At 41.1% G+C, this 26,458-nt stretch overlaps 1 protein-coding gene across 1 annotated transcript in view; it reads left to right on the top strand.

Annotated features, from left to right (window-relative positions):
- Positions 1-26,458, top strand: part of HDAC9 (histone deacetylase 9) — a 590,965-nt gene that overhangs the window by 368,331 nt on the left and 196,176 nt on the right. Inside the window, exon 2 of the mRNA XM_075558328.1 lies at positions 24,877-24,939. Within this exon, the coding sequence (XP_075414443.1) occupies positions 24,877-24,939 (63 nt within the window). The remainder of the gene's footprint in view (positions 1-24,876; positions 24,940-26,458) is intronic.

Raw genomic sequence — 26,458 nt, 5'->3', positions numbered from 1 at the left:
TAATTGGGTGATTAAATGAATGATAAGTAATTCCCTGATCTGTGGGTCTCTACTTCATCCCCCCACCCCCACCCCATTCACCTTGGGTATGGTTTTGTTCTGGGTCTTAGATGCCTGATAACTGATACCATCGACACCGCGTAATCACACAGGCTGGTGTGCTTCCTCCATGTGGGCTTTGTTGCTTCTGAGCTAGATGGCCACTTGTTTATCTTCAAGCCTCTAAGACCCCAGACACTATCTCTTTTGATAGGTCCATGTGGCTTCTACTTAGGGATATCTTTCAGGAAGTGAGCCTTGCCAGTTGAAGCAGGGGACTGGCTAAGGCAGCTGCACCCTGGTACGGCCATTAGAAATCAAGGGACTCAAGAACTTAAAAGGTGTGGTTCACCTAGCCATTTATCTCTGCGCCTTTCAATTAATCCCACATGTGTTTATCAGCCAGGTTAGCACAATAAACCTTAACTATCTCAATGGGTTTTGTTAGCTATGTTTTGGCAATAGATTGAATTGTCCCACAAGACTATGTCCCTGAACTTCCAAACTCAGAAAGTTGGAAAGTTTTTGCATGTGTTTGAAGAGTATCTATATTTGTGCTTTCAGTAATTATTTGTGCCTGCAGCCACGTATTTACATTTACACTGACCTATAGTGAGGTAGTGGTTACACATTTGGCTGTAGGTTCGGCAGTTAGAAACAACCAACCACTCCTTGGGAGAAAGACTAGCTAGACTTCCTACTTCTGTAAAAAGTTAGTCTCAGAAAGCAACAGAAGCAGTTCTACCCTGTCCTATAAGATCACAATAAGTCAGATCAACTCAATGGTGGCAAGTTTGGTTTTTAGTGTGGACACACCTGGAACTACGCATATACCAGATTGACGGTACTCATCCATCCGCGTGTGCTAAAGATTCATTTTTTACTTTGCTTGTTCTGTGCTTACTACATGCACATTCTCTGCCAGGGTTCCAATAAACCAAAGAGCCATTCCCTAAGGTATGAAGCACATTTTTGGCAGCCCCCTTCCCACGCAGGCAACCACCAATGAACACTGGACCCTTTATAGTTATTTGTTGTTATCATATTTAAAAAGAGGGAGGATACAATATTTCCCTATATTCTTGACTTATATCACAGTGTTATGCATTCCATCCATGTTATATTATGTTTTGTGACTTAATTATTGTTCTTAATGGATGCCTAGTATTCCATTGTATGTATGTGCTATAATTTTTTATCCATTTATTCCTTGATAGGCACTTTGTTTTTTCCATGTATTCTCTATTGTGAATAAAACAGCAATTGAGCACAGGTGTGCATGTGCATATTTTTCTCATCATGTTTAGGTCTCTAAGATATATAATGAAGAGTCCTAGTGTCATTTTGGATTAAACTTGGGTTTTTCACTTCAAGGTTGACAGTTCAAACCCACCAGCCACTTCACAAGAGAACTATGAGGCTCCCTGATCCCATAAAAATCTTAGAAACTTATAAAGGGTTTCTATGAATAATGATGAGTTCATTGGCAGTAGATTTCATTTTGAGTATATACATAAGAGTTTGACTGCTTGATAGATCTTTTAAGAGGGCTTCAATAAGTTCCAGATTTCATAATCTTTTTTTAAACATTTTATTAGGGACTCATACAACTCTTATCACAATCCATACATATACATACATCAATTGTATAAAGCACATCTGTACATTCTTTGCCCTAATCATTTTCTTTTTTTTCCTTTCTTTTCTTTTTTTACATTTTATTAGGGGCTCATACACCTCTTACCACAATCCGTACCTATACATACATCAATTGTATAAAGCACATCCGCATGATTTCATAATCTTTAATTCTATTTTCAATAAACTTTTTGAATCTCTCTCATCTGGTTGTTTTATTTCTAGTGTTTTGAGAAAGCACAAGACCATTTTTCATTTTATTAACACTTGTCTCTTCCTGTAGTAAGTAACAAGATGTTTAATTGAAGTTTGAATAGTAATATAAAATTCTAAAGCCTGAGTAGGAATCAGTTTTATTCCCTTTGCTGTATGCCATGGATCTCCTGTTTTGCCAGACAGCTTCTGTGATGATTAAGAAATGAAAGACACCTTTTCAAAAATGCTGGTGTTGGGCTAAGAAAAACCATATGTGTCAGAGGGGAGAACTGGGAAGAGAAGGCAAATAACGAGAATCTGAAGGTATTGAGTCTGTTTGGCTACAACAGACATTCCTGTCAAAAATTAAATTAAATTTGATTGGTAAATAGGGTTGATAATAGTATAAACTAGATGTTGGTTTATATGTGTCTTTCTTTTCCCTTCGCATGGGGAACTAGATGTACAGCAACAAAATAATAACTTTGCCTTTTAATTGAAACCAGCCATCAGTGCGTTGGCTGTAATGGAAATAGGAGTCATTTTGACTATATTAAGGATAATTAAAAACTAGTGTTTGTTTCTAAAGAGTCTCTCACCACAGGAGCACATCGGCAGTGTGGTGCAGCCATCGGCCCTGTGATGAGGTCTTGCTCCGATGTTCACCTTACATACAGCCACTCGGGCCTCCGAGCCCCGCGTCTCTCTTCATTGTCTCTTCCCTCTAACTCTCTGTGATCTGAGATATTTGCCCACCCATGTGCTAGACTCTAAGATATTTTCCTTGTTTTGGTGAAAATAACTTATTTCTCCAATTAGCAATTAAAATATTAACAGCATCACACTATTATTACTGTATTTATGAGGCTAGCTTTTTCCTTATGGCTCCAAACCGACATAAGCTTTGAATACTTTGCTATTCCCATTCTCATAGTCCTAAACTAGTGCTTTGTGGTTGTTGTTAGGCGCCATCCAGTTAGCTTCCTCTCTTAGTGACCCCAGGAGAAAACGCTGCTAGATTCTCACAACCATCACATTGAAGCCCACGGGTGCAGCCACGGTGCCGTTCGATCTCCTTGGCACTTCTTCCTCTTTTTCAGGGAGCTAATCTAGCAAGCATGATATTCTTTCCTATGGACCAATGTCGCTTGACAGCGTGTGCGAAGTCTGTGAGACAAAGTCGCTCCATTTTCACTCCAGAGAGTCTACCTGAACTCCTTTCAAGACAGATTTGTGTGTTTTTCCTTCTGGAAGTTCATAGTACTTTCGTTATTTTTTTGCCAGCAACATAATTCAAATGCATCAATTGTCTTTAATTTTTCCTATTCATTGTCCAACTTTTGTATGTGTATGAGGTAGTTAAAAATACCATGGACTGAATGAGGTGCACATTAGTCTTCAAAGTGATATCCTTCCTCTTCCATGCTTTAAGGAGGCTTTTTGTAACAGATTTGTACAAGACCATCAGTCATTTGATTTATTGACTGCTATTCTATAATCATTAATGGTGGAAAATCAAATCCTTGACAACTTCGGTCTTTTCTCTATGATGATGATGTCACTTATTGTGTTACTCAGTTGTGAGGATTTGGGCTTTCTTTACGTTGAGTTGTGATACATACTGAAGACTGCAATCCTTGATCTTCAGCAAGTGCTTCAAGTCTTCTTTCTCAGGAAGCAAGGTTGTGTCATCTGCATATCTCAGGTTGTTAATTAACCTTACTCAAATCTAGGTTCCCAGGAAAATCTCATTCTTCTCAGTGTTGCCCATAGTTTGTTATGATATGATATGATGATGATAGTTTGTCTAGTCAACTAAACACTTTCCTCGTATTCTCCACTTTCAGTCAAGACACACTTGACATCATCACTGATATCCCTTGTGTCACGTCCTCTTCTGAATCGAGTTCGTATTCCTGGATGCTCACTGTTAATGGACTGCTATAATGCTTGTTGAATTATCTTCAGCAACATTTTGCTAGCAGGTGATATTAATGATATTGTTCTGCAGTCTCTGCATTCTGTTGGGTCACTTCCCTTTGGAATGAGCACACATATGATGTGCTTTTAGGCAGTTGGCAGCATATCTGCCCTTCACGTTTCTCACATAGAGGAGTGAGTGCTCACAGAGCTTTTGCAGTGTGCCGAAACATTTCAGTGGCATTTTGTCAATTCCTGGAACCTTGTCTTCATGAATGCCATCAGTAGAGCTTGGACTACTTCTTCTATGACTGGATCTGGATCATGTGCTACCTCTTCTAATGGTTTTATGTTGACCATTTCTTTTTGGTATGGTGACTCTATTTCTTTGATGCTTCTGGTGGGACTTACCCAAGGTCATATTTTGGCTATCATGGACTTGATGTGCTTTGATTCGATGTCAACATAAATATAAATGGGAGAAATTGACGATGTGTTCTACAGTCAGACCCTGGCTCATTTTGTTTGCTAATACAGAGCTTCTCCATGTCTCTTCCCACAGAGTAGTCAATTTGAGTCTAGGGCGTGCTACGTGGTAAGGCCTGTGCCTGCAGGAGGGCTTTGCGGCACATTGCAGGGAAGAAGCCGTGCACCTTGCATGTGCTCCCCAGCTGTGTGTCTGTGCTATGGCCATGTTGACCAACTACCGCTGTTTCCTCCGTGTTTCCAATTTTTCCATTCCAGTAGCCTATAATTATCAGTGAATCTTGATTACATGTTTGCTTAATTTCAGATGAAAGAGTTTGTAGAACATTTCAATTTCTTCATCCTTAACTTTAGTGGTTCGTGTGTAAATTTGAATAATATTTTTATTAACAAAACTACTTGTAAGCGTAGAGTAATTATCCTATCGCAGACAGAATTGTACTTCCAGAGGGATCTTGATATGTTCTTTTTGATAATGAATAGCATGCATTTAAACAAATATCTGGTTCCAAATGGCCAATAGCAAGATGTCAGCTCCTTGAAGCATAGCATATTGTTATTTATGTGTTCCATGTCATTTTTGGTAGCTCCCAATTTTTCTAGATCCATACATCATACAATGTTCCAATTAGGAATGGGCACTTGCAGCCGCTGCTTCTCATGTTGAGCCACGTCTCATCAACAAATAAAAGTTTTGACAACTTTACTGCATCCATACCATTATGACCGACACTGCTTTCAGAGGACAACTTTTCCCCGGTCTTGTTTTGAGTGCCTTCCGACATGACGGACTCATTTTTTTGTCACTGTACCGGACAATGTTCTGCTTACATTCAGGAGGTTTTCAGTAGTTATACCTTAAAGAGCAGACACCTTATTTCTTCTTTGTAGTCTCTTCGTAATCTGGAAGCTCCAGTGTAACTTGGTCCCTTGGATGCCCCTGCTGGCCTCTGAAATACTAGTGACACAACTTCCAGCAGCACAGCAACAAGTGAGCCACGTGCACAGCAACATGACAGAAAAGTGGTGGCACGTGGTCTCATATTTAATAGAACATGAGTTTTCTTTGGGATGCAGCTATTGTGTTAAGACTGTTAAGTATTTCTTGCTAGGGGCCTGTTTCCTTGATGGCATTTGAAAAATAGAAGCATGGGACTTGTAGATTGAAATACCTTTTGGGTCATGCAATTAATTTTCTTTAATTATGACACCACTGTAAGTTAATGAACATGAGGGGACCATGTTTTACGAAGTTTAGAGTGGGGACTGGGGACTGACTGAACCCCAACGCTTTCAGCTCCAGGAGTGCGCTCCTGTTGGCGCAGCCTCAGTACCATACCTAGAAAATGTAGTTTGAAATCAGGGCTTTATAAACAGCAGAAGACAATTTAGTGTGAGCTGGTAAATGTCTTTCTTTCTGCCTTATTTTACCACGTAAAGTAAATAATACAACCATGCGCAGCAAAGGTGAGTTCCAGGATTAATTTTCAGTTATTTCCTTATTGTGGAAATATGCACCTTTCTTAGGAGTTAGTCTTGTCTTGGATTCTGGTTTCATGTTTTCTGAACGCGAGTTTCTGTTCTGCGTGGCCTACCTGCTTCTTGTCCTCTGATGATTTTTATCCAGTTGTTTCTTCCTCACGTCAAGAGCCTTGTAATTACTTGCAGAAAATGATTAGTCCACGAGTCACTGGAAGGGCCCAAGTCACTGCCATTAGCTTTATAAAGGGTTTTGTTTCTCGGCTGTGCCCTCATAAAATGCCTGCTGCAGATTTCCAAGTTCTTGGGCCATGAGCGCAGGTGCCTGGGTGGCTAACTTGCCCTGCGTTCCTGCAGTGTTGGTGCAATGGAGAAAAATCAGGTTCTGCTCTGAGCAGAAGAGCCACCGTTCTTACAGGGTGGTTCTTTTACTAGACCGACCTGCGGACCCCAGCGTGGCTCATCATTGGCGAAGCATCTTCACTGGCTGCTGCATTTGGGGCCTTCTTTTGAACAGACCCCCCAACCTGTGAACATTGTTACCTTGGCTCTCTCTCAGCACTGAGCACTTGAACTGCCCTTGTACTAATCAAAGGTGAGAAAGGAATAAAGCAGAAAGGTAAACATAGAATTGGTAGGCTAAGAACATGAATTATGAAGGAAAAGTAATCAAGCAAAGCCATCTATCTATCTATCCATCCATCATCTATCTATATATCTAGATATCTATCTATCTAGATATCTATGTATTCACTCTGAAATATTAGGCTACCTTATAAAAAAGTTATGAGCTTCAAAATATATGATTTCTATATGTAGGCTTAAAGGTAAATGTTTTATAGAGAAAATGCTAAGACTCACACCTGCCCTGCTCTGCAATGCATGGATTTGTGCTTATGTTTTATCCCCTCTTCTTCTTGACCCTTTGTCCTGTTTACTTTGCTTGAACACATAAGACTAATTTCCCAGAAATATTTAAAGCAACCAACATTTACCAAGTGACACAGATGTTGTATGAATATGGGAAACCTTAAATATTAAAAATAGAACAAAGTTTCATGTGTCACACTACAAGTATATTTTGAACAAATTATTTTTTACTGTATTTGTTGAAAGTGTTACTTGGACTTTGCTGGTTGTTTTGTTTTTTGTTTTTGTAAGAGAAAGCTGAAGGGAAAAGACAATTCATCTGCTGTGGAGAAAATGAAAGAAGGATAAGAAAATATGGAAACAAGGGATGAGAAATATGTGCTTAGATTGTAGGGCAAGACCCGTAAGTTGTATGTGAGAAAATAAAGGCATCACAGCTTAGTGTGGGAAGGAAAGTCTCCCCAAACAGGGCTGGACTGCTGAAAGGAGGGTGACAGTGTTTGAAACAACTGAAAAATAACATTTTTTAGTGTTGACCTAGACTGGGACACAATGATTGTGAAGAAATTCATGACACATGAGTACATGGTAAATAAACAAAACAGAGTAAAGAAAAATAGATCCTCCAAAAGGAGACCTGGAGGTTTATTTATTTGGTTATTTGTAGTGGTGTCCATGATTCCAGACAGGAACCCTGGTGACTCAGGGGTGCTGCTCTGTGCAGTCCCACCCACCGGAACAGCTCTGCCCTGTCCTGTAGGCTGCTGTGAGTTGGAATGGACTCCATGATGGTGAGTTTGCTGTTGGTTTGCTTTGTTTCGAAGTCTGATAACTGCAATGTTAACAGCAGAAGGATGAGGCAGCCAGTCCCAGTAAAGACGTGCACTCGCTCAAAATCTAGGGAGTAACTGGCCTTGTTCCAAAGGGTCATTTAGAGTCAGACATGAACTGGATTGAAGTGGGTCTGGGCTTGGCTATCATTCCACTAGTACTCTATTTGGTAGTGGATACATTTTGATGATGATTTATAGATTGTGCTAGCACATATCATGGCTTAGTCCATCTCAAATTCCTTGAAATCCTAAAGCTGAATCACGACCATGATACATAGGAGCTTCTGTGGAGGAAATTATTTCCAAAAATATAGTATTATAAAATGGTTGCAAAAATAATTTTCTTTCTTTTGCTCTCTATTTTTGAGATTAGTATTTCATTGTATATTTGGTCAGAGTTCTAAGTTAATCATTTTTATTTCAAAATAGCTAGTAAGGTAGCAAAACTTCTTGTACATCAAACTTATCAGTAAGGATTCAATTTTTTAGTATCGTTCTAAGCAGCTCTTCTTATCAGTTCCTTTGGGTCCTATAGATTTTTCTACTCAAAAGTCTTGGTATTTGACTATGATTCAAAGATTCTCGAAGAGTTATAATTGATGATTCCTTCCTAATGAAGGAGCGCTTCAGTTTTCATGTAATCACTGTTGTGTGAGGTGCCATCAAACTCAGTTTCGATCCACAGTAATCCCATCCACACAGTGTGAGACACTGCTCAATCCTACCCCATCCTTACAATTGTTCCTATGCTTCCGCCATCATTACTAGTTGCTAAAAATATTGGTATGAGTAATAGAAAATATGGATTCCATATGGATTAAAACATAATGTAGAGAAAGTAAAATCCTCACAACTGGACCAATAGGCAACATCAGGATAAATGGGAAAAGATTGAAATCATCTTGAGTTCCATCTTTCTTAGATCCACAGTAAATGCTCATGGAATCAGCAGTCAAGAGATCATGCAACACATTGCATTGGGTAAATCTGCTGCACAAAACCCCTTAAAGGTGTTAAAAAGCAAAGATATCACTTTATGGACTAAGGTGTGCCTGACCCAAGCCATGGCATTTTCATTTACCTCATATGCATGTAAAAGTGGACATTGAATAAGGAAGACAAAATAAGAATAGGTGCATTTGAATTATGGTGCTGGCAAAGAATATTGACAGCACTACCGAATAAACAAATCTGTCTTTAACAAAGGAGAGCCAGAAGGCTCCTTGGAGGCAAGGATGGTGAGACTTCATCTCTCTTACTCTGGACATGTTTTCCGGAGCGATCAGTCCCTGGGAAAAGACATCAGATTTAGTAAGGTCGGAGAGCAAGGAAAAAGAGGAATACCCTCAAACAAGATGGACTAACACGGTGGCTGTAACTCTGGGTCCAAGAATCAGAACAATTACATTACAGGGCTGGGCAGAGTTTCATCTGTTGTACAAGGATCGCTATGAGTCAGAGCCCGTTCGACAGCATCTAACAATATATACAAGTTGCTGTATGATTGTAGTGGTTGGAGGAATATATTGCTTATTTCTTATCCTTTATTGACTTAGGAAGCCCTGGTGATACATTGGCTTAAAGGTCTGGCTGTCAACTGAAAAGTCTGTGGTTCAAACTCACCAGCTGCTCCATGGGAGAAAGATGAGGCTGTATACATCATTAAAGATTTATAGTTAGGGAAACTCTAAGGAGCAGTTCTACTCTGTCCTCTAGGGTCACGGGTGTTTGGAACTGACCAAACAGCAGTGAGGTTTTTGTTTGTTTGTTTTTAATTATCTTCTCTTTTTTATGTAATTGTATATATATATATGGTTTATCCTATCTCCCATGACATACCCATTAAAAATGAAGTCAGAAGCTTGAAATTCTTTAATGTTAGTGTCTTTTAATTTTTTTCTCCCTGCTTCTAAAGGGGTAGCATTGACCTATGCTCGCGTTTCAGTCCTCAAAACACGGCTGCTTTGGGAATTTAATGTCCGTTAGCTAGGGTTTGGGTCAGTCAATTCAATGTATAATGAAAATGTGGTCAATATAAATCCAACTAAGTTTTTGAAATCAAAATAACTGATCTTGGTTTCCAAATAGTCTCTTCTGCTTTAAGCCAGTCTGATTGAGAATTTCCCTTTAGATGCAACCAAAATCAGATGGCTACAGCCCCCCTCCCCCCCTCAGTACCAATCAGGTGGTTATGGCTTCAGGTGAAGTGACTGATGTTAGCTGATTGACTTTTTTTTAGATAGACTGTCCCTGTCCTCTGGAAAGAAGCCATTATTAGTAGGGGAAATGCATATGTATTAAATATAGTCTTAGTTTTCGATAAAATAACATAAGTGTAATTAGATGAGCCAGGGAGGAGTCAGTCTTTCAAGCGGCTGTCATCATCATCTCTGTGTAATGCGTTAAAATGTCAAAGTTAGCCTTCCAGGGCACAGGGAAAATAACCTGGCAATACCATTCTCCCTTTCGTTTGCTATGTTCATTTCTAAGTTTGAAGTTAGGAAGCAGTGATTTGGCAATTTGAATACACATAGCCTGTAAAATCAACCCGGAGGGTGATATTCATATGATGAGAATTTATTTCCCTCTTAATTTCTCTTATCGAACTTTCACACACCCTGGTCATATAATGGTTCTCAAGGTCAGTGGTTTGAAACTGCCAGTTGCTCCTCATGTGAAAGAGGGGACTTTCTACTCCAGCAAAGAGTTGCAGTCTTGGGAACTCACAGGGGCACGTCTACCTTGCCCTATCGGGTCGCTATGAGTTGGCATCAGTTAGGAGCATTGGCAGTATAGTGTATTAAATTTTGGACTGCTAATCCCAAGGCTGGGAGTTCAAATCTACCACCAGCTCCAGGGAAAAAAGAGAGGGTGCTGTCTTAAAGCTGCTGTCCCATAACGACTTCAAATCTGAGAACCACATGAAGCTGTTCCACTCTGTCCTATAGGATTGACACGGGTCAGAAGAGTGGTAGTGGGTTGATTGGTTGTTGGTTTTGTAACTTTCATAAAGTCATCGTTTTCTCTTTAGGAAGCAGGAAACATAGGGTCTTAAAAGTATTTTACAATGTATATACTTTGGGCCACTAACTGCCAGGTCTGCAGTTTGAAACCACTGCCAACTCTGCTGGAGAAAGACTGGGAAACGCACAAGGCCAGTTTTACCTTGTCCTATAGCGTCCCTAGGAGTTGGCCTCTATTTCATGGCAGTGAGTGAGTTTTTAGCTGATTTGGGGGAAAAGAGTTTAATTTAGAATACAGGGCTCCTCAACTATTTAGTTCTTAATTTCTGAATTAATACTGTGCTCTAATAATAATAGTATCTGTGCATTGAGTATCATGTTCCTGTCATTACGCTAATGAATCTTGGTAGTGCAATGAATTAAGCACTGGACTGCAAACCACAAGGCTGATAGTTCAAACCCACCAGGTGCTCTGCAGGAGAAAGGAAAGGCAGTCTACTCTCATGAGGATTTATAGCTTCAGAAATTCTAATGGACAGTAATACTCTTGTCCTGTAGAGTTGCTGTTAATCAGAATCAACTCAGGGAGAGTGGGCAGGTCATTGTGCTTTGAGTTTTATAGTCACTATTTTTAAGTATTAAGGTAAAATTGGAAGACAGGTGTTAATATTCCCGTGTTTTAAGATGAGTGATTGTGAGTCAGATAGAGTAAGAAATTTATACAGATTTAAACAGCTGTCCTAGCTAATCACTGGAAGAAATAGAATGGAAACAAAATTCTGTCTTTAGAGCCTTTTCTCAGTGCATTAAGCTACATTATTTAGTGTACTATGTAGGTGGCCTTCATCTGCCATGGCTCTTGTGAAGATAATCTAAATTAGAATCTGAAGCATCCACATTTTCAAGAATAGATCATTTCAATTTGGAAAATATATGAGCACTGTTTGTTCAAAGAGTTGAGTCCATAAAGGATCTCTTAAAACAGCCAAGGACTCAGGCAAGTCCATGAGAATGTAAGGCAGGACTTGTTTTCAAATGAGTTTTGATGGTGTCCGAAGAGGACTGTCAAAGCGTCGTCCTGCAGAGTGCCCAGGACAGGAGCCAGACTGGCCATTGGACAGAACCAGAGAGAGCCTCTAGAGTATAGGGAAAATGGTAAAAAATCTATTGCAATTCATTCTTAGTAAAAAACTTGCTGTCTAGAAATGGAAACATTTTAAGTAAATTCTCTGGGTTCATGAAATTCTAATTTCTTATATTCAATTCTATGAAATGAAAACATAATAGAATTTTTAATCTCCAGGCTTCCTATTGATGATGGGAAGCTCATCCATGGCAACAGTCTCCTCCTAAAAGAATTATATGGTACAATTGGTAAAAGCTGGAACCCCTGTTAGGTGGAAACCTGTCAGAGAAGGAAAACTCAAAAGAGAGATGGACAAGTAGTAAGACCGTGCTCTGTCAAAGGCAGAAACACCCGTGAGACCTGAGAAAACAAGGTCCAGTTCTCACAGACCTCACTGTGCACGTCATATGAGGGGATTTCAACATGTATGGGAAAGAGTGAATTATAGGGTAGTTGAATTTTTCCCTGAACTTATTGAATCTCCCTCCTACTATCTTTATATCTATCCGACCAAGTGAGTTTTGGGGCTGGGTGAGTTCTCTTAACTGAGGAAAGCGAGTCTGGGGGGTTGTATGTGAAGAAAGGTGGCAGATGGGGATGAGGAAGGATTTTGTCGAAAGTGGCAGACATTTGTTTCCTGACGTTTGTCTGTGGAAACACATCATTGGATGAGGCATACACGTGAAATGCTTGAAGGTTTATGTAGTGTCACGTGTGTCCACTCAAGCACTTTCTTTCGGGTGCTTGTTATTTGCAAGGCAGCACGGAGTAGGCACAAGGATGAACAACGGTTCTTGGTTTTTGATTTGCTGCGGTTTTGTATGGGGAGACACACCAATTTGCAATGAGGTTCTTTAAGTGCCCAGTAATTTATGTAATGGTGGAAGCAGGAGCAATGGTTGGTCCCATCATTCATGGGTCTACAGGCCAAGTTTGCACTGAGACTTGACAATTGAAAATGACTTATTGCTTTTGGTTCCTGAGGAGTTGATGAACCAAGAAGGGCTGCTATCACTCTCACAAACTTAGCAAATACAAAGGACTTTAATGTTGTACAAGAGGAAAATCATTCCAAAATACACTGTCTCTGAAAGCTTCACACACACTTCCATCTAGTCATTTCTGACAGTCAGGAAAAAACCGATGGATGCAAATATAAAAATAAAAGAGTAGGAAAATATTCAAAAACAAAATACGTCATATGGGACAAAGAAGGGCATTGCAAACTGATGAATGAAAAAATAATCTCCAATTTGGAAAAACAATTGAAAAACACACTGGGGTTATTAGAACAGAATGTGCAAAAGGCACAGAAGAACAAAGGATGTGAGTGAGAAATAGCCAAGACCATGTTCATGTGTGGTGCGTGAAGCACAAAAAGAAGAGAAAAGAGTGGACTGGGCTCCTAAACTGGCCATTGGTCAGAACACGAATGGCCTTAGATGATGTGTGTCTCTGTTCTTGGCACTGAAAAAAAAAGAGCCCATACTCATGAGATGTCGAAGAAGCTCAGTGATATGCCGACAGCAAATGTTTGTACTCTCATTATACATCATTGTCACAAATATTTTTATTGGTCAGAAAAGAAGTAAAGTTGTATTTTTTTGTTGCTTGCTGTTTCTTGAACTTGGTGGTTGGCACCCAACTAGATGGATTGTGAAGACAGAGTTTAATTGCAACTTTAAAAAATGTTGCTATTTTCAGAGGCAGGCATTCTAACATTCTCTTGATTTAACTTGGCGATAGGTCCTGGTTTGGAATGATGAATATCAACTTGATCTTTGTAGCAAGAAATGATGTTAAAAGCTCGGGGTTGATTTTTTTATGTCTGCTATCCTTAGAGCAAGATGTGGAAAAGTGTTCCCATCCCAACTCTCAAATGCAGTATTAATCCAGACGCTACACATGACCGCATTATTTTGTTTCCCCTTTTGTCATCAGAATCCCATTTGTTCCCAAGTTGATAAATTCTAACATGGAAGTTATATCAGATAGTTATAAGAATACTGATTCTACTTGACTTCTCCCCAAAGTTTTCAAAGCCCCCGTAAATAGCAAGAGTGGTTTGTTTTTAAAAATGGCATTTCTATTGAGGGATGCTGGTCTCATGGACCCTTCTACAGTCAGCTTCTTAAATATAGGACCAGTTCATCAGGATTGACTTGTATTTCAGACAGATGCTGTTGAGAGAGAGCCGTGAAATGCCATTGCGAGGGGGAGAGGATGCCTGGCTGGTGTGGACTGGTACTTACATTCTGGCATATGCTATGGACATAGACTAATGCAATACGCTGCAATATGCTGCTTAGCATTCTTACATGAAATATTACGTTTTAAATTCACATAAATACTGTATATATCAAGTGTCAAAGATACAGTCTCAATTGTTTTTCACGTGAGTTGCCTTTGAAGGGAGGGAAGGTACAAATTTTAGCCAACGTCGTTCATCAATTTAAATACAATATAGGGATACTACCTATGATGAAGGGACATTTCTTGATACGTATTTTCTATTCATGTGTCTGGAGCCCTGGGTGGGGTTGTAGGCTAACTGTGTAGCTGCTCACACCAAGGTCAGTAGTTGAAGATCGCCAGTCATTGGATGGAAGGAAGATGAGGTTATCTACTTCCATAAAGATTTGAAGTCTTGGGAACCCAAGGCAGAAGTTCTACTATCCCTTATAGAGCCATGTGTGTCGCAGTTGAATCGGTGACAGTAATCTCTGTAATTCCCATCAAATGATTTGGAGGGGCTATGCAAATGGAGTATGTGAATCACTAATTGAAAGGATCGGGAAATGCTGTCTGCCATTCCTCTAGCCATAGGAGAGAGAGATCTCATGAGCAAAAACAGAGAACATTCCCAGAACTATCAAAGAAGAAGAGCCACCTTCAGGGCCTGTTAGAAATCATTACCTGAAGAGGTAGAGGCCAAGACCAGAGGCACCAGAGGCACCAGAGGCACCAGAGGCACCAGAGGCCAAGGCATGGAGTTCATGGGACAGAACAAAGGAGCCATGCCAAGACAAAGCAGAAGGACTGTTCTGCTGACACTTGGACCATGAGACAGTGAGACAAAGCATCTGGAAGCCTTCCTGGATAGAGGCAGCAGCCAAGGGACCACAGGACAGAGAAGCTGAAGACCTGAGTAGAGGCTCTACTATGGAACCATACTGTAGCCATACTACTTACTGATCCTGACATGTAACAAGTTGTTAGAGTCCTTAGGAAACTCATAATTGTGAGATTTGCCTGTGCATTCACTGTGGCCATTGCAGCAAACTATTCGACACAAGAGAAAAGTAGAGTGTTGTGATAAGAATGATTGATGTCAGAAAAGGGAAAGAAAGGCAGAGGGTGGAGGCATGCCTGACCTCTGCCTAGTGGCAGTTGGACTTGGGTGGATTTTTCTTCTCCTTGTGTAGCCAAGGGCATTCAGATGTGGTCCTCAAGCTGTTTTCACAGTAACCAGTATAACTTATCACTAAACTTTCCCAGAGACTTTGCTATCCATGTAGAATTCTAGGTTCCATTATTGTAAAGTGGAAATACACACGAGGGTTTTTTTTAATTTTAAACATTTTATTAGGGGCTCATACAACTCTTATCACAATCCATGCATATACATCAATTGTATAAAGCACATCTGTACATTCTTTGCCCTAATCATTTTCTTTTTTTTACATTTCACACGAGGGTTTAAAAAAATAAAATTTCTTAATACCAATATTTTGAAGATGTGTCAGAACAAATATATCCTCCTATTTCATCCATTCAAATTATGCCAGGTGATGCTGATCACATACATTAAGGAACTCGTGTAAGAGCGCTGCCTTCTGCCCCACAGTGAAATGCTGACCATTCTCACTAGGGCTCTGCTTTGGGAGACAGCCACAAGACAAGTGCAGTCAAACTTTACTTAATGCCAACAGATCCTTGTTTCTAACACACAGTGTTTGTTTGTTTGTTCTTGTGATCCACTATTGGTTTGAAAGTAATTTTTGACATTTTTACCCTAAGAAGCTGATGAAATGAGTAACAGGGAAATAGTAGATGTTGGATATTAGTGACTCACTTAAAGGATCTTTTGAAGAAGGAATGATTTATTCACCTCACGAATATTTACTGACTGTAATACTACATGTCACACTAAACTTCATGATAAAGGAGAAGTAAAACTAGACTGTCTTTTCAAAAGGCTTGTAAAGCTTCTAAACTCCAAGTTTAACCTCTCACATAATTTCCTTTAGAGTGTATAGAGTTGTTTGCCTAATTGGACAAAAGGGTTTACTCTCCATGGGTTAAATTCCCTTAAGAAGATATTATTATTATAAGTGTGGCAATAACAATGCAGGGGTAGAATTCCATGAGAGAGACTTGGGTTTGATTCTTTGCCAGGGCACATCAAGTGTAATACCACCTGTATGCCCGCGATGGCTTGTGCGTTATGATGCTGACCACGTTTCTGTAAAGCTTCCAGACTCCGCTTTCCGTCATATTCAAGAAGGCTTGAAGACACCCCTCTGTGGATCACAGTAGCCACATATGGTTGGGTGAGGCTTTGTCGTTAGTTGCTGGCAGACTGAAAACATCGTGATACTAGTCACGATGGCATACATTTATTTAATACCTAATTGCTGGTTGAAGACCCTGGCTAGTGGAGCGGTTACACATCCAGTTTCTAGCCAAAATGTTGGAGGCTGGAATCCACGGAGAGGGAGCTCAGAATAAAGAATTGGCGATCTAGTTTAGAAAAGAAAGCCGACCACTGACTCAGTTGTGTTGCACGTTCTACTCTGGCGCACAGGGTACCCTCATGCTGCGAAATTGACTTGATGGACACTGGTTTCTGGTTAATCGTTCACCCTCGGACAGGATGTCACTTTCTTTAATCTTTGTCAGAGCCCACCAGGTTCATTATTTTGAATTCATGGCTATAAATTGAAAATCGAGAAAGACTGAAATAAGAACTTAGACTGTGAGAGTTTCTAAGCACCCTATTTACCAATGGCTTACACCTTGACAGAACCTCCCCCCAGGCTAAACGTGCCGGGTCAGCAGAGCCTGTGCCGCTCTGATTGAGTGCACGCATCTCTGTGGGGCTTGAACTGTGTCGTGAACTTGCAAATATTCAATATCCGAATGACTGGCTTTCATGAAAAATTAAACTTTCCTAGATTATGTTAAGAGACTATTAAGGTTCGCTTGTCTCTCTCCTCCTATTACGCTGGCTGATCTAAGCTCTGCATGTAGGGACTGAAGGTGCAATTGGCAAAGCATCAAGCAACTAGCATCTACAACAGAGTGGCTTATCCAGGAAAAGCAGCACAAACAGCCTAGCAGGTTACATGCACAACATTGGTCTTCTATGTAAACGTCCGGATAGTCTTCCTCAGTCTGTTCATACCGTGAATATTAGTGACCTCATTCTTCAGGCTCTTACCTACTTTAAATATTTTAATTTATTTTCCCCCCTTGAACAATATGGGTAATTTAAAAATGTACCAAAAAAGATCCTTTATCCGATTTTATTTTTGCCTGTCTAATTATTGCTTTGAAAAGGATGATCTAATCTAGGGATTCTCTTTCTTGTGCATCAGATTTACTTGGACAGAGTGGGGATATACGGATTCTCCTTAGAGATTCTGATTTCATACTCCTGTGATGGACCATTTCTAACAGGTGCCTTGTTGGTGTAGTTGTTAGATGCCATCCAGGCTATTCTGACCCGTAGTGACCTTAAGCACAACAGAACGAAACACTTCATGGTCCTGCACCATCCTTACAATTGGTCCTATGCCGGGGACCATTGATGAAAGCACTGTGTCAATCCATCTAGTTGATGTCCTTCCGCATTTTCACTGTTGCTCTACTTTACCAAACATGATGTCTTTCTGCAGGGACTGTTCTTGCCTGACAATATGTTCAAAATATGTAAGATGAAGTCTTGCCATTCTTGCCTCCAAGGAGCTTTCTGGCCCTACTTCTTCCAAGACAGATTGATTTTTCCTTTTAGCAATGCATGGTACTTCAATATTCTTCTCTAGCACCACATTTCAAATGCATCGATTGGTTGATCCACCTTTCACAACACATGAGGCAAGGAAAGTACCATGGCTTGGGTCAGGCGCGCGCGCTCGAGTCCTCAAAGTAACATCCTTCCTTTTCAAAACTAAAGAGGTCTTCTGCAGCAGACTTACCAAATGCAACCTCTTCTGACCTCTTGACTGCTGCTTCTATGAGCCTTGATTGTGGAGACAAGCAAGACAAAATCCTTGACAACTTCAACCTGTCTCCACTTATACAATGCTACTAACTGGTCCAGTTCCAGGTTCCTAGGTGCCCCGAATTCTCTGTGCTCCCCAGAGAATAGAATACAGATCAACAATTCTGCAAATGATTTTGGTTAAAGTAAACCTGGCAATTCAGTCTTTTGTTGTTTTATTTTAGGTTTTTTTTTTTTTTTTGCCTTTTCGTGAAGTGCATACAATCTCCCTAGAATTTTACTGCCGATATCTTTCGTCCAACCTTTTACCTCATCTGATATCTGCCAACCATTTGGACTGGCCTAGTGAGGAGGAATCATGCACAGATCGAGAGTCTGGTTTTCAATATGAATTCGTGGTTTTCCTCTAAGGACATACAGAAAAAATAAGCTACCTAATAATAATAAATAGCACAGTGTACTTCCTCCATCCTGTTTCAGAGACTTCTAAGAGGAGCAAGTTAATTGGATGCAGACCAGTAACAGTTGGAGGCATGTGGGAATGTTCCAGAGGCATTGCAAGTGTCGGTTATTGGCCAGTGATGGGAAGCCTTTTGGTAAAGCATCATGCAGTCTTGGGGCAAACAAGTTTTGAATCTTACGTATTCCCATTTCCAGGATGACAGGATTTGCTACTGCAGCGAAAGTATTTGGTTGATTACAGATGGACAGAAGATTTACTATTGTCATAGAATAAATCAAGTTACACTGTCTCCCTTGTTTCAGCAATGAAGAAAATTTGAGACAAGGTCACTGTAAGCCTGACAACATTGAGGTTCTCAGACTACATCTAGTCTGTTGCCATATAGATAGTTTATGCATTTTTCACATTGCCCGAGTACCTATCAGGAAACCTGGAAGTATCAAAATAACTTCTGGATAACACTTTGCTTCAGGATTTGTTTCCCACTCCATTTCCTACTAAATTGGGACCTGTTTGTTGTCGTCATTACTGTTTTCTGTATTCTTTCATCAACTTTTCATTGAGCTGCATGGGTGTAAAATAGAATATTTAGATAATTTCAGAAAATGCTTATTAAATCAAAGTGTATTTATTGAGATCTCTGAAACTGCTGCTTGACATTGGCAGAAGTGTGTTGTTATTCTTTTAATAAAAATCCCTTTCGTGTTGCTTTTGAAATAAGTAACACTGGCTTTCACAAAGTCCCCAAAGAAACCTAGTATAGTTTTTTAAAGCCAAGTTACTGCACTGATGTGAGAATATCAAAATATTAACTTTATTATCCAACTCTGACAATGGGTGCACAGAAGTCTTTTTTTTCCTGTGATGATTATTCTACCCCCCCAGCCCCCTCACAGAAACAAGTAAAATATATTCTGCGTTGTGCCCAGTATCTCTTTTGTAGTGAACAACAAGACTACTAATTTTGGAGAGTTTAGTGAACAACAAGACTACTAAGGGGAAACATGCTAAAGTAATATTGGTTTGAAGTATAAATAAACTTCATTTTTTAATGGTCAAAATGAAGATGAGACAATATTAATACCCTGTTAATGTAAAAGACCTTTTCCTGGAACCTCTGAGTAATAGGCTAATTACTAATGCACTCAAGATTATTTTCCCCTTTTCTTTATGTTTGCAGACCTTTTTTGTAAATGGTCACTTAAAGGTATAATTTAAACTTAACAGGGAAAAAAAGGTATATGGGTAAAATACGTTGATACGGAGACTTTGTTGTTACATGTTTGCTTTAGTTCTCTAGTGCCACCGTGATAAGAATACTACAAGTGTGAGGCTTTAAAGAACAGAAATCTGTTTGTTTATGGTTTAGGGGGCTAGAAATCTGAATTCAGGACATAAGCTATAGCACAAACCATTCTCTGCCAGGGGAAGATCCTGGCCTCAGTTTCGGTAGCCCTGCTATTCCTTGGTTCCTTAAGCAAACACTAATGGCAGCTGCCTCACTCCTACCCCACTTCATTTGTGGGTACCCCTGTGTACCCACATGCCGCTCTTTTCATAATCTAGAACTGATGAGATATAGGAATAACCTATATTGATACATCCTCACCAAAACAACAAAGACCCGATTCCCCATAGGCTTATATCTTATAGGTCTAGGGCTTATGGCTCTAACACATATTTGGTGGGGGACAAAAATCAATCTATAAAAATATCAACCACTATTTTTGTATGTTCTCTCAAAAATAACTGAAATAATTAGGTCATGGTTTCATTTTGCATCACTCCATGCAAAGTATGTTAAACATCATTGCGACTGTCTGGGACAATGAGTTATTTGCATGATTGTAAGGGACAAAGAACACTGATGGCATGGTGGGCTTGGCATTGGGCAGTTCACCAAATGTAAACAGATGGAAACGGAGCTGCCGGTCAGCAGGAGAGCTCCTTTGAGGTAACACGCCGGTACTCTTGCTGTCCGAAGAACGCAGTCCCAACGTCATTGCTAACCATCTCTAAATTTCCAACAAAGTCTAAAACACTAGGGTTAACTATGGAAAATGCTATATCCCTGACTTAAAAAAAAGCAGAAATAGAAATACCATACTGTGTTAGTCTGGGTTTACTTGAGAAACAAATCCAGAGATACTCATATTCATATATAATGATAGAGCTTTATATAAAGAATAATTGTATATTAAGAAATTGTGCCATCCCAGATCAGGTCCATAAATTCGAGATTAACCCATAAGTCCAATATTAGCCCATGGATTCCTCTTCAGACTCATGCAGCACATGCACTGATGCCTAGAGCACAGGAAGGTCTCTGGCCGGTGGCTGAAAGGTTTTGTGAATCCAGTGGCTGTGAATGCATTCAACACTGGTGCAGATTTCTACATGGCTCCTCAAGCTCTCCTTGTGTCTCACCAGCAGGAAGGAGAAGCAGAGAGTGGGTCTGGCCTCCAGTGAGGAAGAGGGGGTATCAGAAGGCCACGCCCAAAGGAGGAATCAGGCTGTGACCTGTTTGGCAGGCTAGTCTCTACCCCTTATTCTTAATTTTCAAGTGGACAGGAAATTGTGTAATAACTACCCCACATACAATCAAACAATACCCACTCTTGACTCAAAAACTCACTGCCATCAAGTTGATTCTGACCAAACCAGACTCACTGCCATTGAGTCAATTCTGGTTCATAACGGCTGGATAGGACTGGGGAAAACTGCCCGTGTGGGTTGCCCAGACTGTAGCTTTTTATGGGAATAGAAAGCCTCATCCCCTCCCTTGGAACACCTGGAAGTTTTGAACTGCTGAGCCGGCAGCCCCACGCATAACTCACTATGTCATCAGTAGTAAGAGCTGAGACATAAACAGACATAGCACACCATGCCCATGTGTCGTTATTCAAAATACCAACCAAGCAGAAACGATGTTCGTTGCCATTGATGGATGGATGAGGGAACTGTGGTAGGTACATATCATGTATCGCTGACCCTTGATAAAGAATAATGTTGAACCTGTGAAACATCTCACAATATGGAGGAATATAGAGGGGATTATACCGAGTGGATTCTTTTACACACAGACAGGAACTTTGTGGATGTTCACCAGGGAGGAAAGGGAGGATCTCCAGCCATTTAATAGATGGAGAGCAAACGCTGGTGAAGGACAAAACACCTCACCACCCGAGGGAAGGGAGTAAATGTGACTAAGAGAGGCACACAACAAGGGGCAACTGCAGTAGATGTACAAGACACACAATTATACAACAGCAGTAATAACAGCACACATAATATAACAACTGGATATATAATGCTCTCCATCCTAGCCTGATGAGTAATGTCTCAGCTCTTAAAAGCTTGTGATTGGTCATCTAGCTATAAATATTGGTCTCTTCCTTCCTGGAGCAAATGAGAATTGTGGAAAGCTAAGCTTCAAGGAAATAATGAATCCAGAGAAATAATGACTCACATGAACCCTAGTCTCTTTTAAATTGAGATTAGAAGGACGAGATGACACCTTGCTACCACTACCAACTCCTCTGATCATGACCACCAGAGAAGGTTAGAATGGGTAAAAAAAAAAATGTAGAGCAAAATTCAAATGAGAGAGAGAGAGAGAGAGAGAGAGAGACCCCAAGCCTATAGTCCTGAGGCAGTCTTCTAACTTGAAACTGAAGATACTCCTGAGGGCCATATGACCAAATACTGGAGAACAAATGCTAATGCCCATGAAAAATGCTTTTCTTAGCGTTGAACAAATGCTAATGCCCATGAAAAATGCTTTTCTTAGCGTTGTCAACTGTATAACACCAAAAGACCAGCAGGGCGACATTTGTCCCAAAGCAATGGTGAGGGGACAGGGAGGAATGAGGAACCAGAGGGAAAGAAGCAGAACCCAGGGGGAAATTGGAGTGTCCCCACATCATAGAGATCGAAGCCACCAAGGTCAGGGAATAATTTGTGCATGAACTACCTATTGGGAAGCTAATTTACTATGTCAACTTTCACCTAAAACACAATTAAACGTTTAAATCATATCAGACCGAATGTTATGGCTGTACGTCATCGTTGAGGGAAATGCCAGAGCCACAATGGTCAGACCTTTGCATTTTGCACACACATTTCTTAGCTGGTTGAAAATTTACTTATAACATTAGATGGGCGAAGGGAGATGCTGGGCAGTGTAAGATAAGATAAAAATAATAATTTATAAATTATTAAGGATTCAGGAGGGAGGGGGGAGCAGGGAGGGGGGAGAGAAAAAAAAGAAAAATGAGCTAATTCCAGGACCCAATCGAAGGTGAATTTTGAGAGTGATGAGGGCAACGAACGTATAAGTATACTTTACACAATTGATGTATGTATGGATTGTGATGAGAGTATGTGCCCCAATACAATGATCTAAAAATGTACATAAAAGTGTTTACATAATGACATCTATTTATTAAAATGCTTTTCCAGCAAAAAAAAAAAAACCATCAGATGGATCCTTTTTTACCCCCCACTGACAGGAACATGAAAATTTTAGCTTAGTGGAAGGTCATTTCGGTTTGTTATAACTTCCATTTGGGACTTGTAACTTCTCTATCCAAATATGATCTTGCAAGGACTCAAGCATTCAGTAGGAGCTGTTCTATTAAAGAATGGGAATTCAGTGGGCTTTCTTCTAGGTAATTCATTAGTTTGGACTATCCATCTAATGATTGAACATGCCCCCTTCCTCTTCCACTTGCCCGACGCATGGTTGACCAGGACTCCCCCTCCTTCCGATTATGCTGAGAACATTGCAAAGATCTCTTTCCGCCCTTGTGTTCCGTGCTGCACCTGACAATTGTGGGAGGAACTTTCCCTTGCTGCTGCCATTCAGACAACCAGACTGAACTGCTGTGAGCAGTGGTTCCTCACTTTTGAGTTTGAGTTTGGGGCTGGTTGGATGCAGGCATCCTCATTTCAAATGCAGAATATGTTTCTCACGCAGAAATTACTTTATAAATGTGTCCCAGAGACAAGAGAACCTTTAATATTACATACTATGCAGTTCATTTCCGTTGTAGATGAGTGCACTAATGTCCAAGGATCCACTGTGATAAATGCTATTTTGGTAGAAAAACGAGATCTGGACACCCGTGGAGAGATGAGCAGAGAACATTCGTAGTTGGGCATGGATGGCGTTTAGCAATCCACAGGTGTGCATATTCAGTCATTCCACATGTAGCTACAAGAAAACACTGACTCCCCCCCCGCCACCCCCCTTTTACAGGCAAGCTGAAGTTAGCTAAAGAGGTTTTCAGGTTAAAATTCTCTCTCTCTGTTTCTCTATTTTTACTTAGGTATTGTCGGAGTTGATTATGTTAGAATTTGATCAGTGATGCAGATTGTGGAGTGGACAATTGCCTTATATAAATAGCAAGCTAGTGATAAAAGAGTAAGCCAATCCTTCATAAACATTTTTTCTAGGGTGTGCTTGTTTTTCTGAAACTACCTCCACTACATCTCCTGTCAGTCCAGAAACTAGAAGGCAGAAAAGCTTCTAGTGCTGCAGCCAAGTGCAGTGTAGCCAGAGAAACGGCAACAGAAATAGAACACCGGGATCGCTGTGCGTGGGTGAGGCAGAGACCACATTATGAGCAAAAGCTTCCAGTATTATTTTAGAACCAATACAGAGCTTTGCGCTGCTCTCTCTCTCTCTCTCTCTCTCTCTCTCTCTCTCTCTCTCTCTCTCTCTCCTAAAAACACATACTACAAAAATAAAATTATGTGCATTTGCCCTCTTTGAATTATGATTCTTAATTTTTTTTCTCTCCCTTGCCTTCCTTTCTTTGGAAGCTGAGCGCCTGCACAGAAACACAGCAATCGTGGAGGGAGGAAAGAGTTAATTGCTTTTAAAGCCCAGCAATAGAGAATGATGCTTTGAAAGATAGAGGCTGGACAGCTGGGTTTGCTGGGTATTTTTAAATGCATTAATGCAGGCTCCCATCACTAGGCCATGCTTGACCTATTTTTGGCTCAAGCCGACCATTGTTCTATTTCTGTGCCTGTGGGCCATGCTGTTGTTGATTCATATGCAAATGGATTATCGCTCGCTTTAGCCAACTTGAGCTGAGAGACGAGGAAGGGGAAAGAGAGAGGCACACACATAAACAGATAGGAGGAGGGCACGCGCCGGAGCCTCTGACCGGGCTAAAGGTTCTTGCAACAAAACCCTAGCAGCTGGAAGAAATAGAAGCCAGGTTTAATTGGGTTCTTTTTCTCCTGGGTAGAGTTAATATTTTTCTACTTATTCTGACAAAGAAATAACCCCGAAGCACATTCCTGTTTCCCACCTGCTTTTCGTTTCCGGGATACTCTAAACTCCAGAGAGCTATAGCATCCACGCTGCCCTTTGGGCTTTGCACGCAGGTTGGTACCGTGGTAAGTGGTCAGGTCTTTTAAGAAGTGCACGGTCATCTTCCTAGAAGGGAACTCCTGGTTGAAGTGGATTCTCTGCAGCAGGCGGCTTCTCCTGGGGAGGAGGGAGGACCAGGCGGGGAGCTCGCGGCCGGTGCACTTGACGGTGATGAATCTTTTATGTGGCTGAAGGAAGAGTCAGTGGAACATGCTGCAGACAATTCACGAGAGTGACTCGTGTTTTTCCTCAGATGGGGTGGCTGGACGAGAGCAGCTCTTGGCTCAGCAAAGAATGCACAGTATGATCAGCTCAGGTAAGACCCTTCTCCACAACTCGAACCTTGTATGTTTGGAAGGCAGCTAAGAGAAGCACTTTTCTTCAGGACTGGCTGCTTGGGGGCTGGTGTTGCTGTGTGCTTGGTGCCTCTGCAGGGTTTAACTTAGACTCCTTCCATTACTGCTGCCCTGCATATTCAGTCTGTTCAGGGACGGCTGCCGCGGAATGAAATCGCAAACTATTGCTTCTGATGAAAAATGAGCCTGGGCTCCGTAAAGTGCAGTCGGGGGTTTCGCTTTACTGTGCTGCCAGAAAGCCTAGCTGTGCTGGTGGCTAGCAATTCAAATGGGGACTTTTAAAAATCAGGTAAGTTTGCCTGGGGGCTGCAAACGCCGGTCTGCTGATTTCTATTGACCATGCGCTTGGGCAGAGCACCTATTTATAGGCTTACCTTCTCAAAGGAGTTCCCTGCAGAGTGGTGAAGGGGGCTTTCCTCTTCCTGAACCTGGCTGCCCTCCCGCCCTGCCCCCCAGCAGCGCCACATGAAACGGGGATGAGATTCCATTATGACTCGCAGATGGTGATTGTGTGTTTCGTCAACACGTGAGGAGCCCAGCATCCGCGGGCAGACGCGATGGCACCGCGCAGGTAGAGAGAGATGCGTGGAAAGCAGGTGCAGCGATTACAGACGCGCAGCCGGTGCCCGTGTCGACTTTCTGGGTGTGCTCGCTTGCGCTCACAAGCTTGTCAGTTTTGTCGATTTGTAGTCAGCAAAAGAGCATACCTGCAATCGCTTAGAGTCACTGCTTTTTCATATTTATGTCCCTTCCCTGGTTCCTTAAGCTGTGGGGACTTTGTGCTTCTGCCTCTTCCTATTGTTTTGCCCGGCATTATCTTCAAGTCCCCCATCAGCGGAGGTGACGGTTTAAATTCTCACGTGGACTCATTCCTAATTACAAATACAGGAGATCTCCTCAGAGCTCCTGCTATAAGAAAGCCCTGCACTGCCACCTGTGCTTTGTAGAAGTGGAGCAGAAAGACAGAGTCCACAGGTGGGCCTGCTGTCGGTTTGGGCCTCGTTGTACCTTCCCATCTGTTGCTTTGTTGGAAGTGAGTTTTCAAGACCTGTGTCAGTTATGATTGTAGAGAGACTGGCGGATTGACTCTTTCAGGGGGTCAGAATGAACTCCCAGCGCTGTGTGGCGGGAATGGTGCTCGTTTGTAGTGTCGGTTTAGCAAAAGCAAATGTGTCAGTGGGACTAGGCATCTTCAGGGCTACAGAGCTGACAGGAGGCTCGGGCTGGAATCAGCAGGTGTTTTTATCTTAGAACCGATCACCGAACACTGCATGTCAGCTTTTGCATGTGAATAAACCCTTAAAGTGACTATGATAGACTAGTTTTCAGAACTAGGCTTTATCCTTTTAGCCCTCACCTTTGAGCTCCAGGATCACGCCTTCTTTCTTGTGCTTTGCTGACAACTGAGACTAACTCCAGGTGTTGACAAGGTGCTTGTTTCTGTGTCTTTGGTAGTCACATAGAACTTAACTCGGGTCC

The sequence above is a fragment of the Tenrec ecaudatus genome, chromosome 9 (genome assembly GCF_050624435.1).
Source record: "Tenrec ecaudatus isolate mTenEca1 chromosome 9, mTenEca1.hap1, whole genome shotgun sequence".
Classification (NCBI taxonomy): Eukaryota; Metazoa; Chordata; class Mammalia; order Afrosoricida; family Tenrecidae; genus Tenrec; species Tenrec ecaudatus.
Note: the sequence above shows the minus strand (reverse complement) of the source record. Positions and strands in the feature narration are given on the sequence as shown.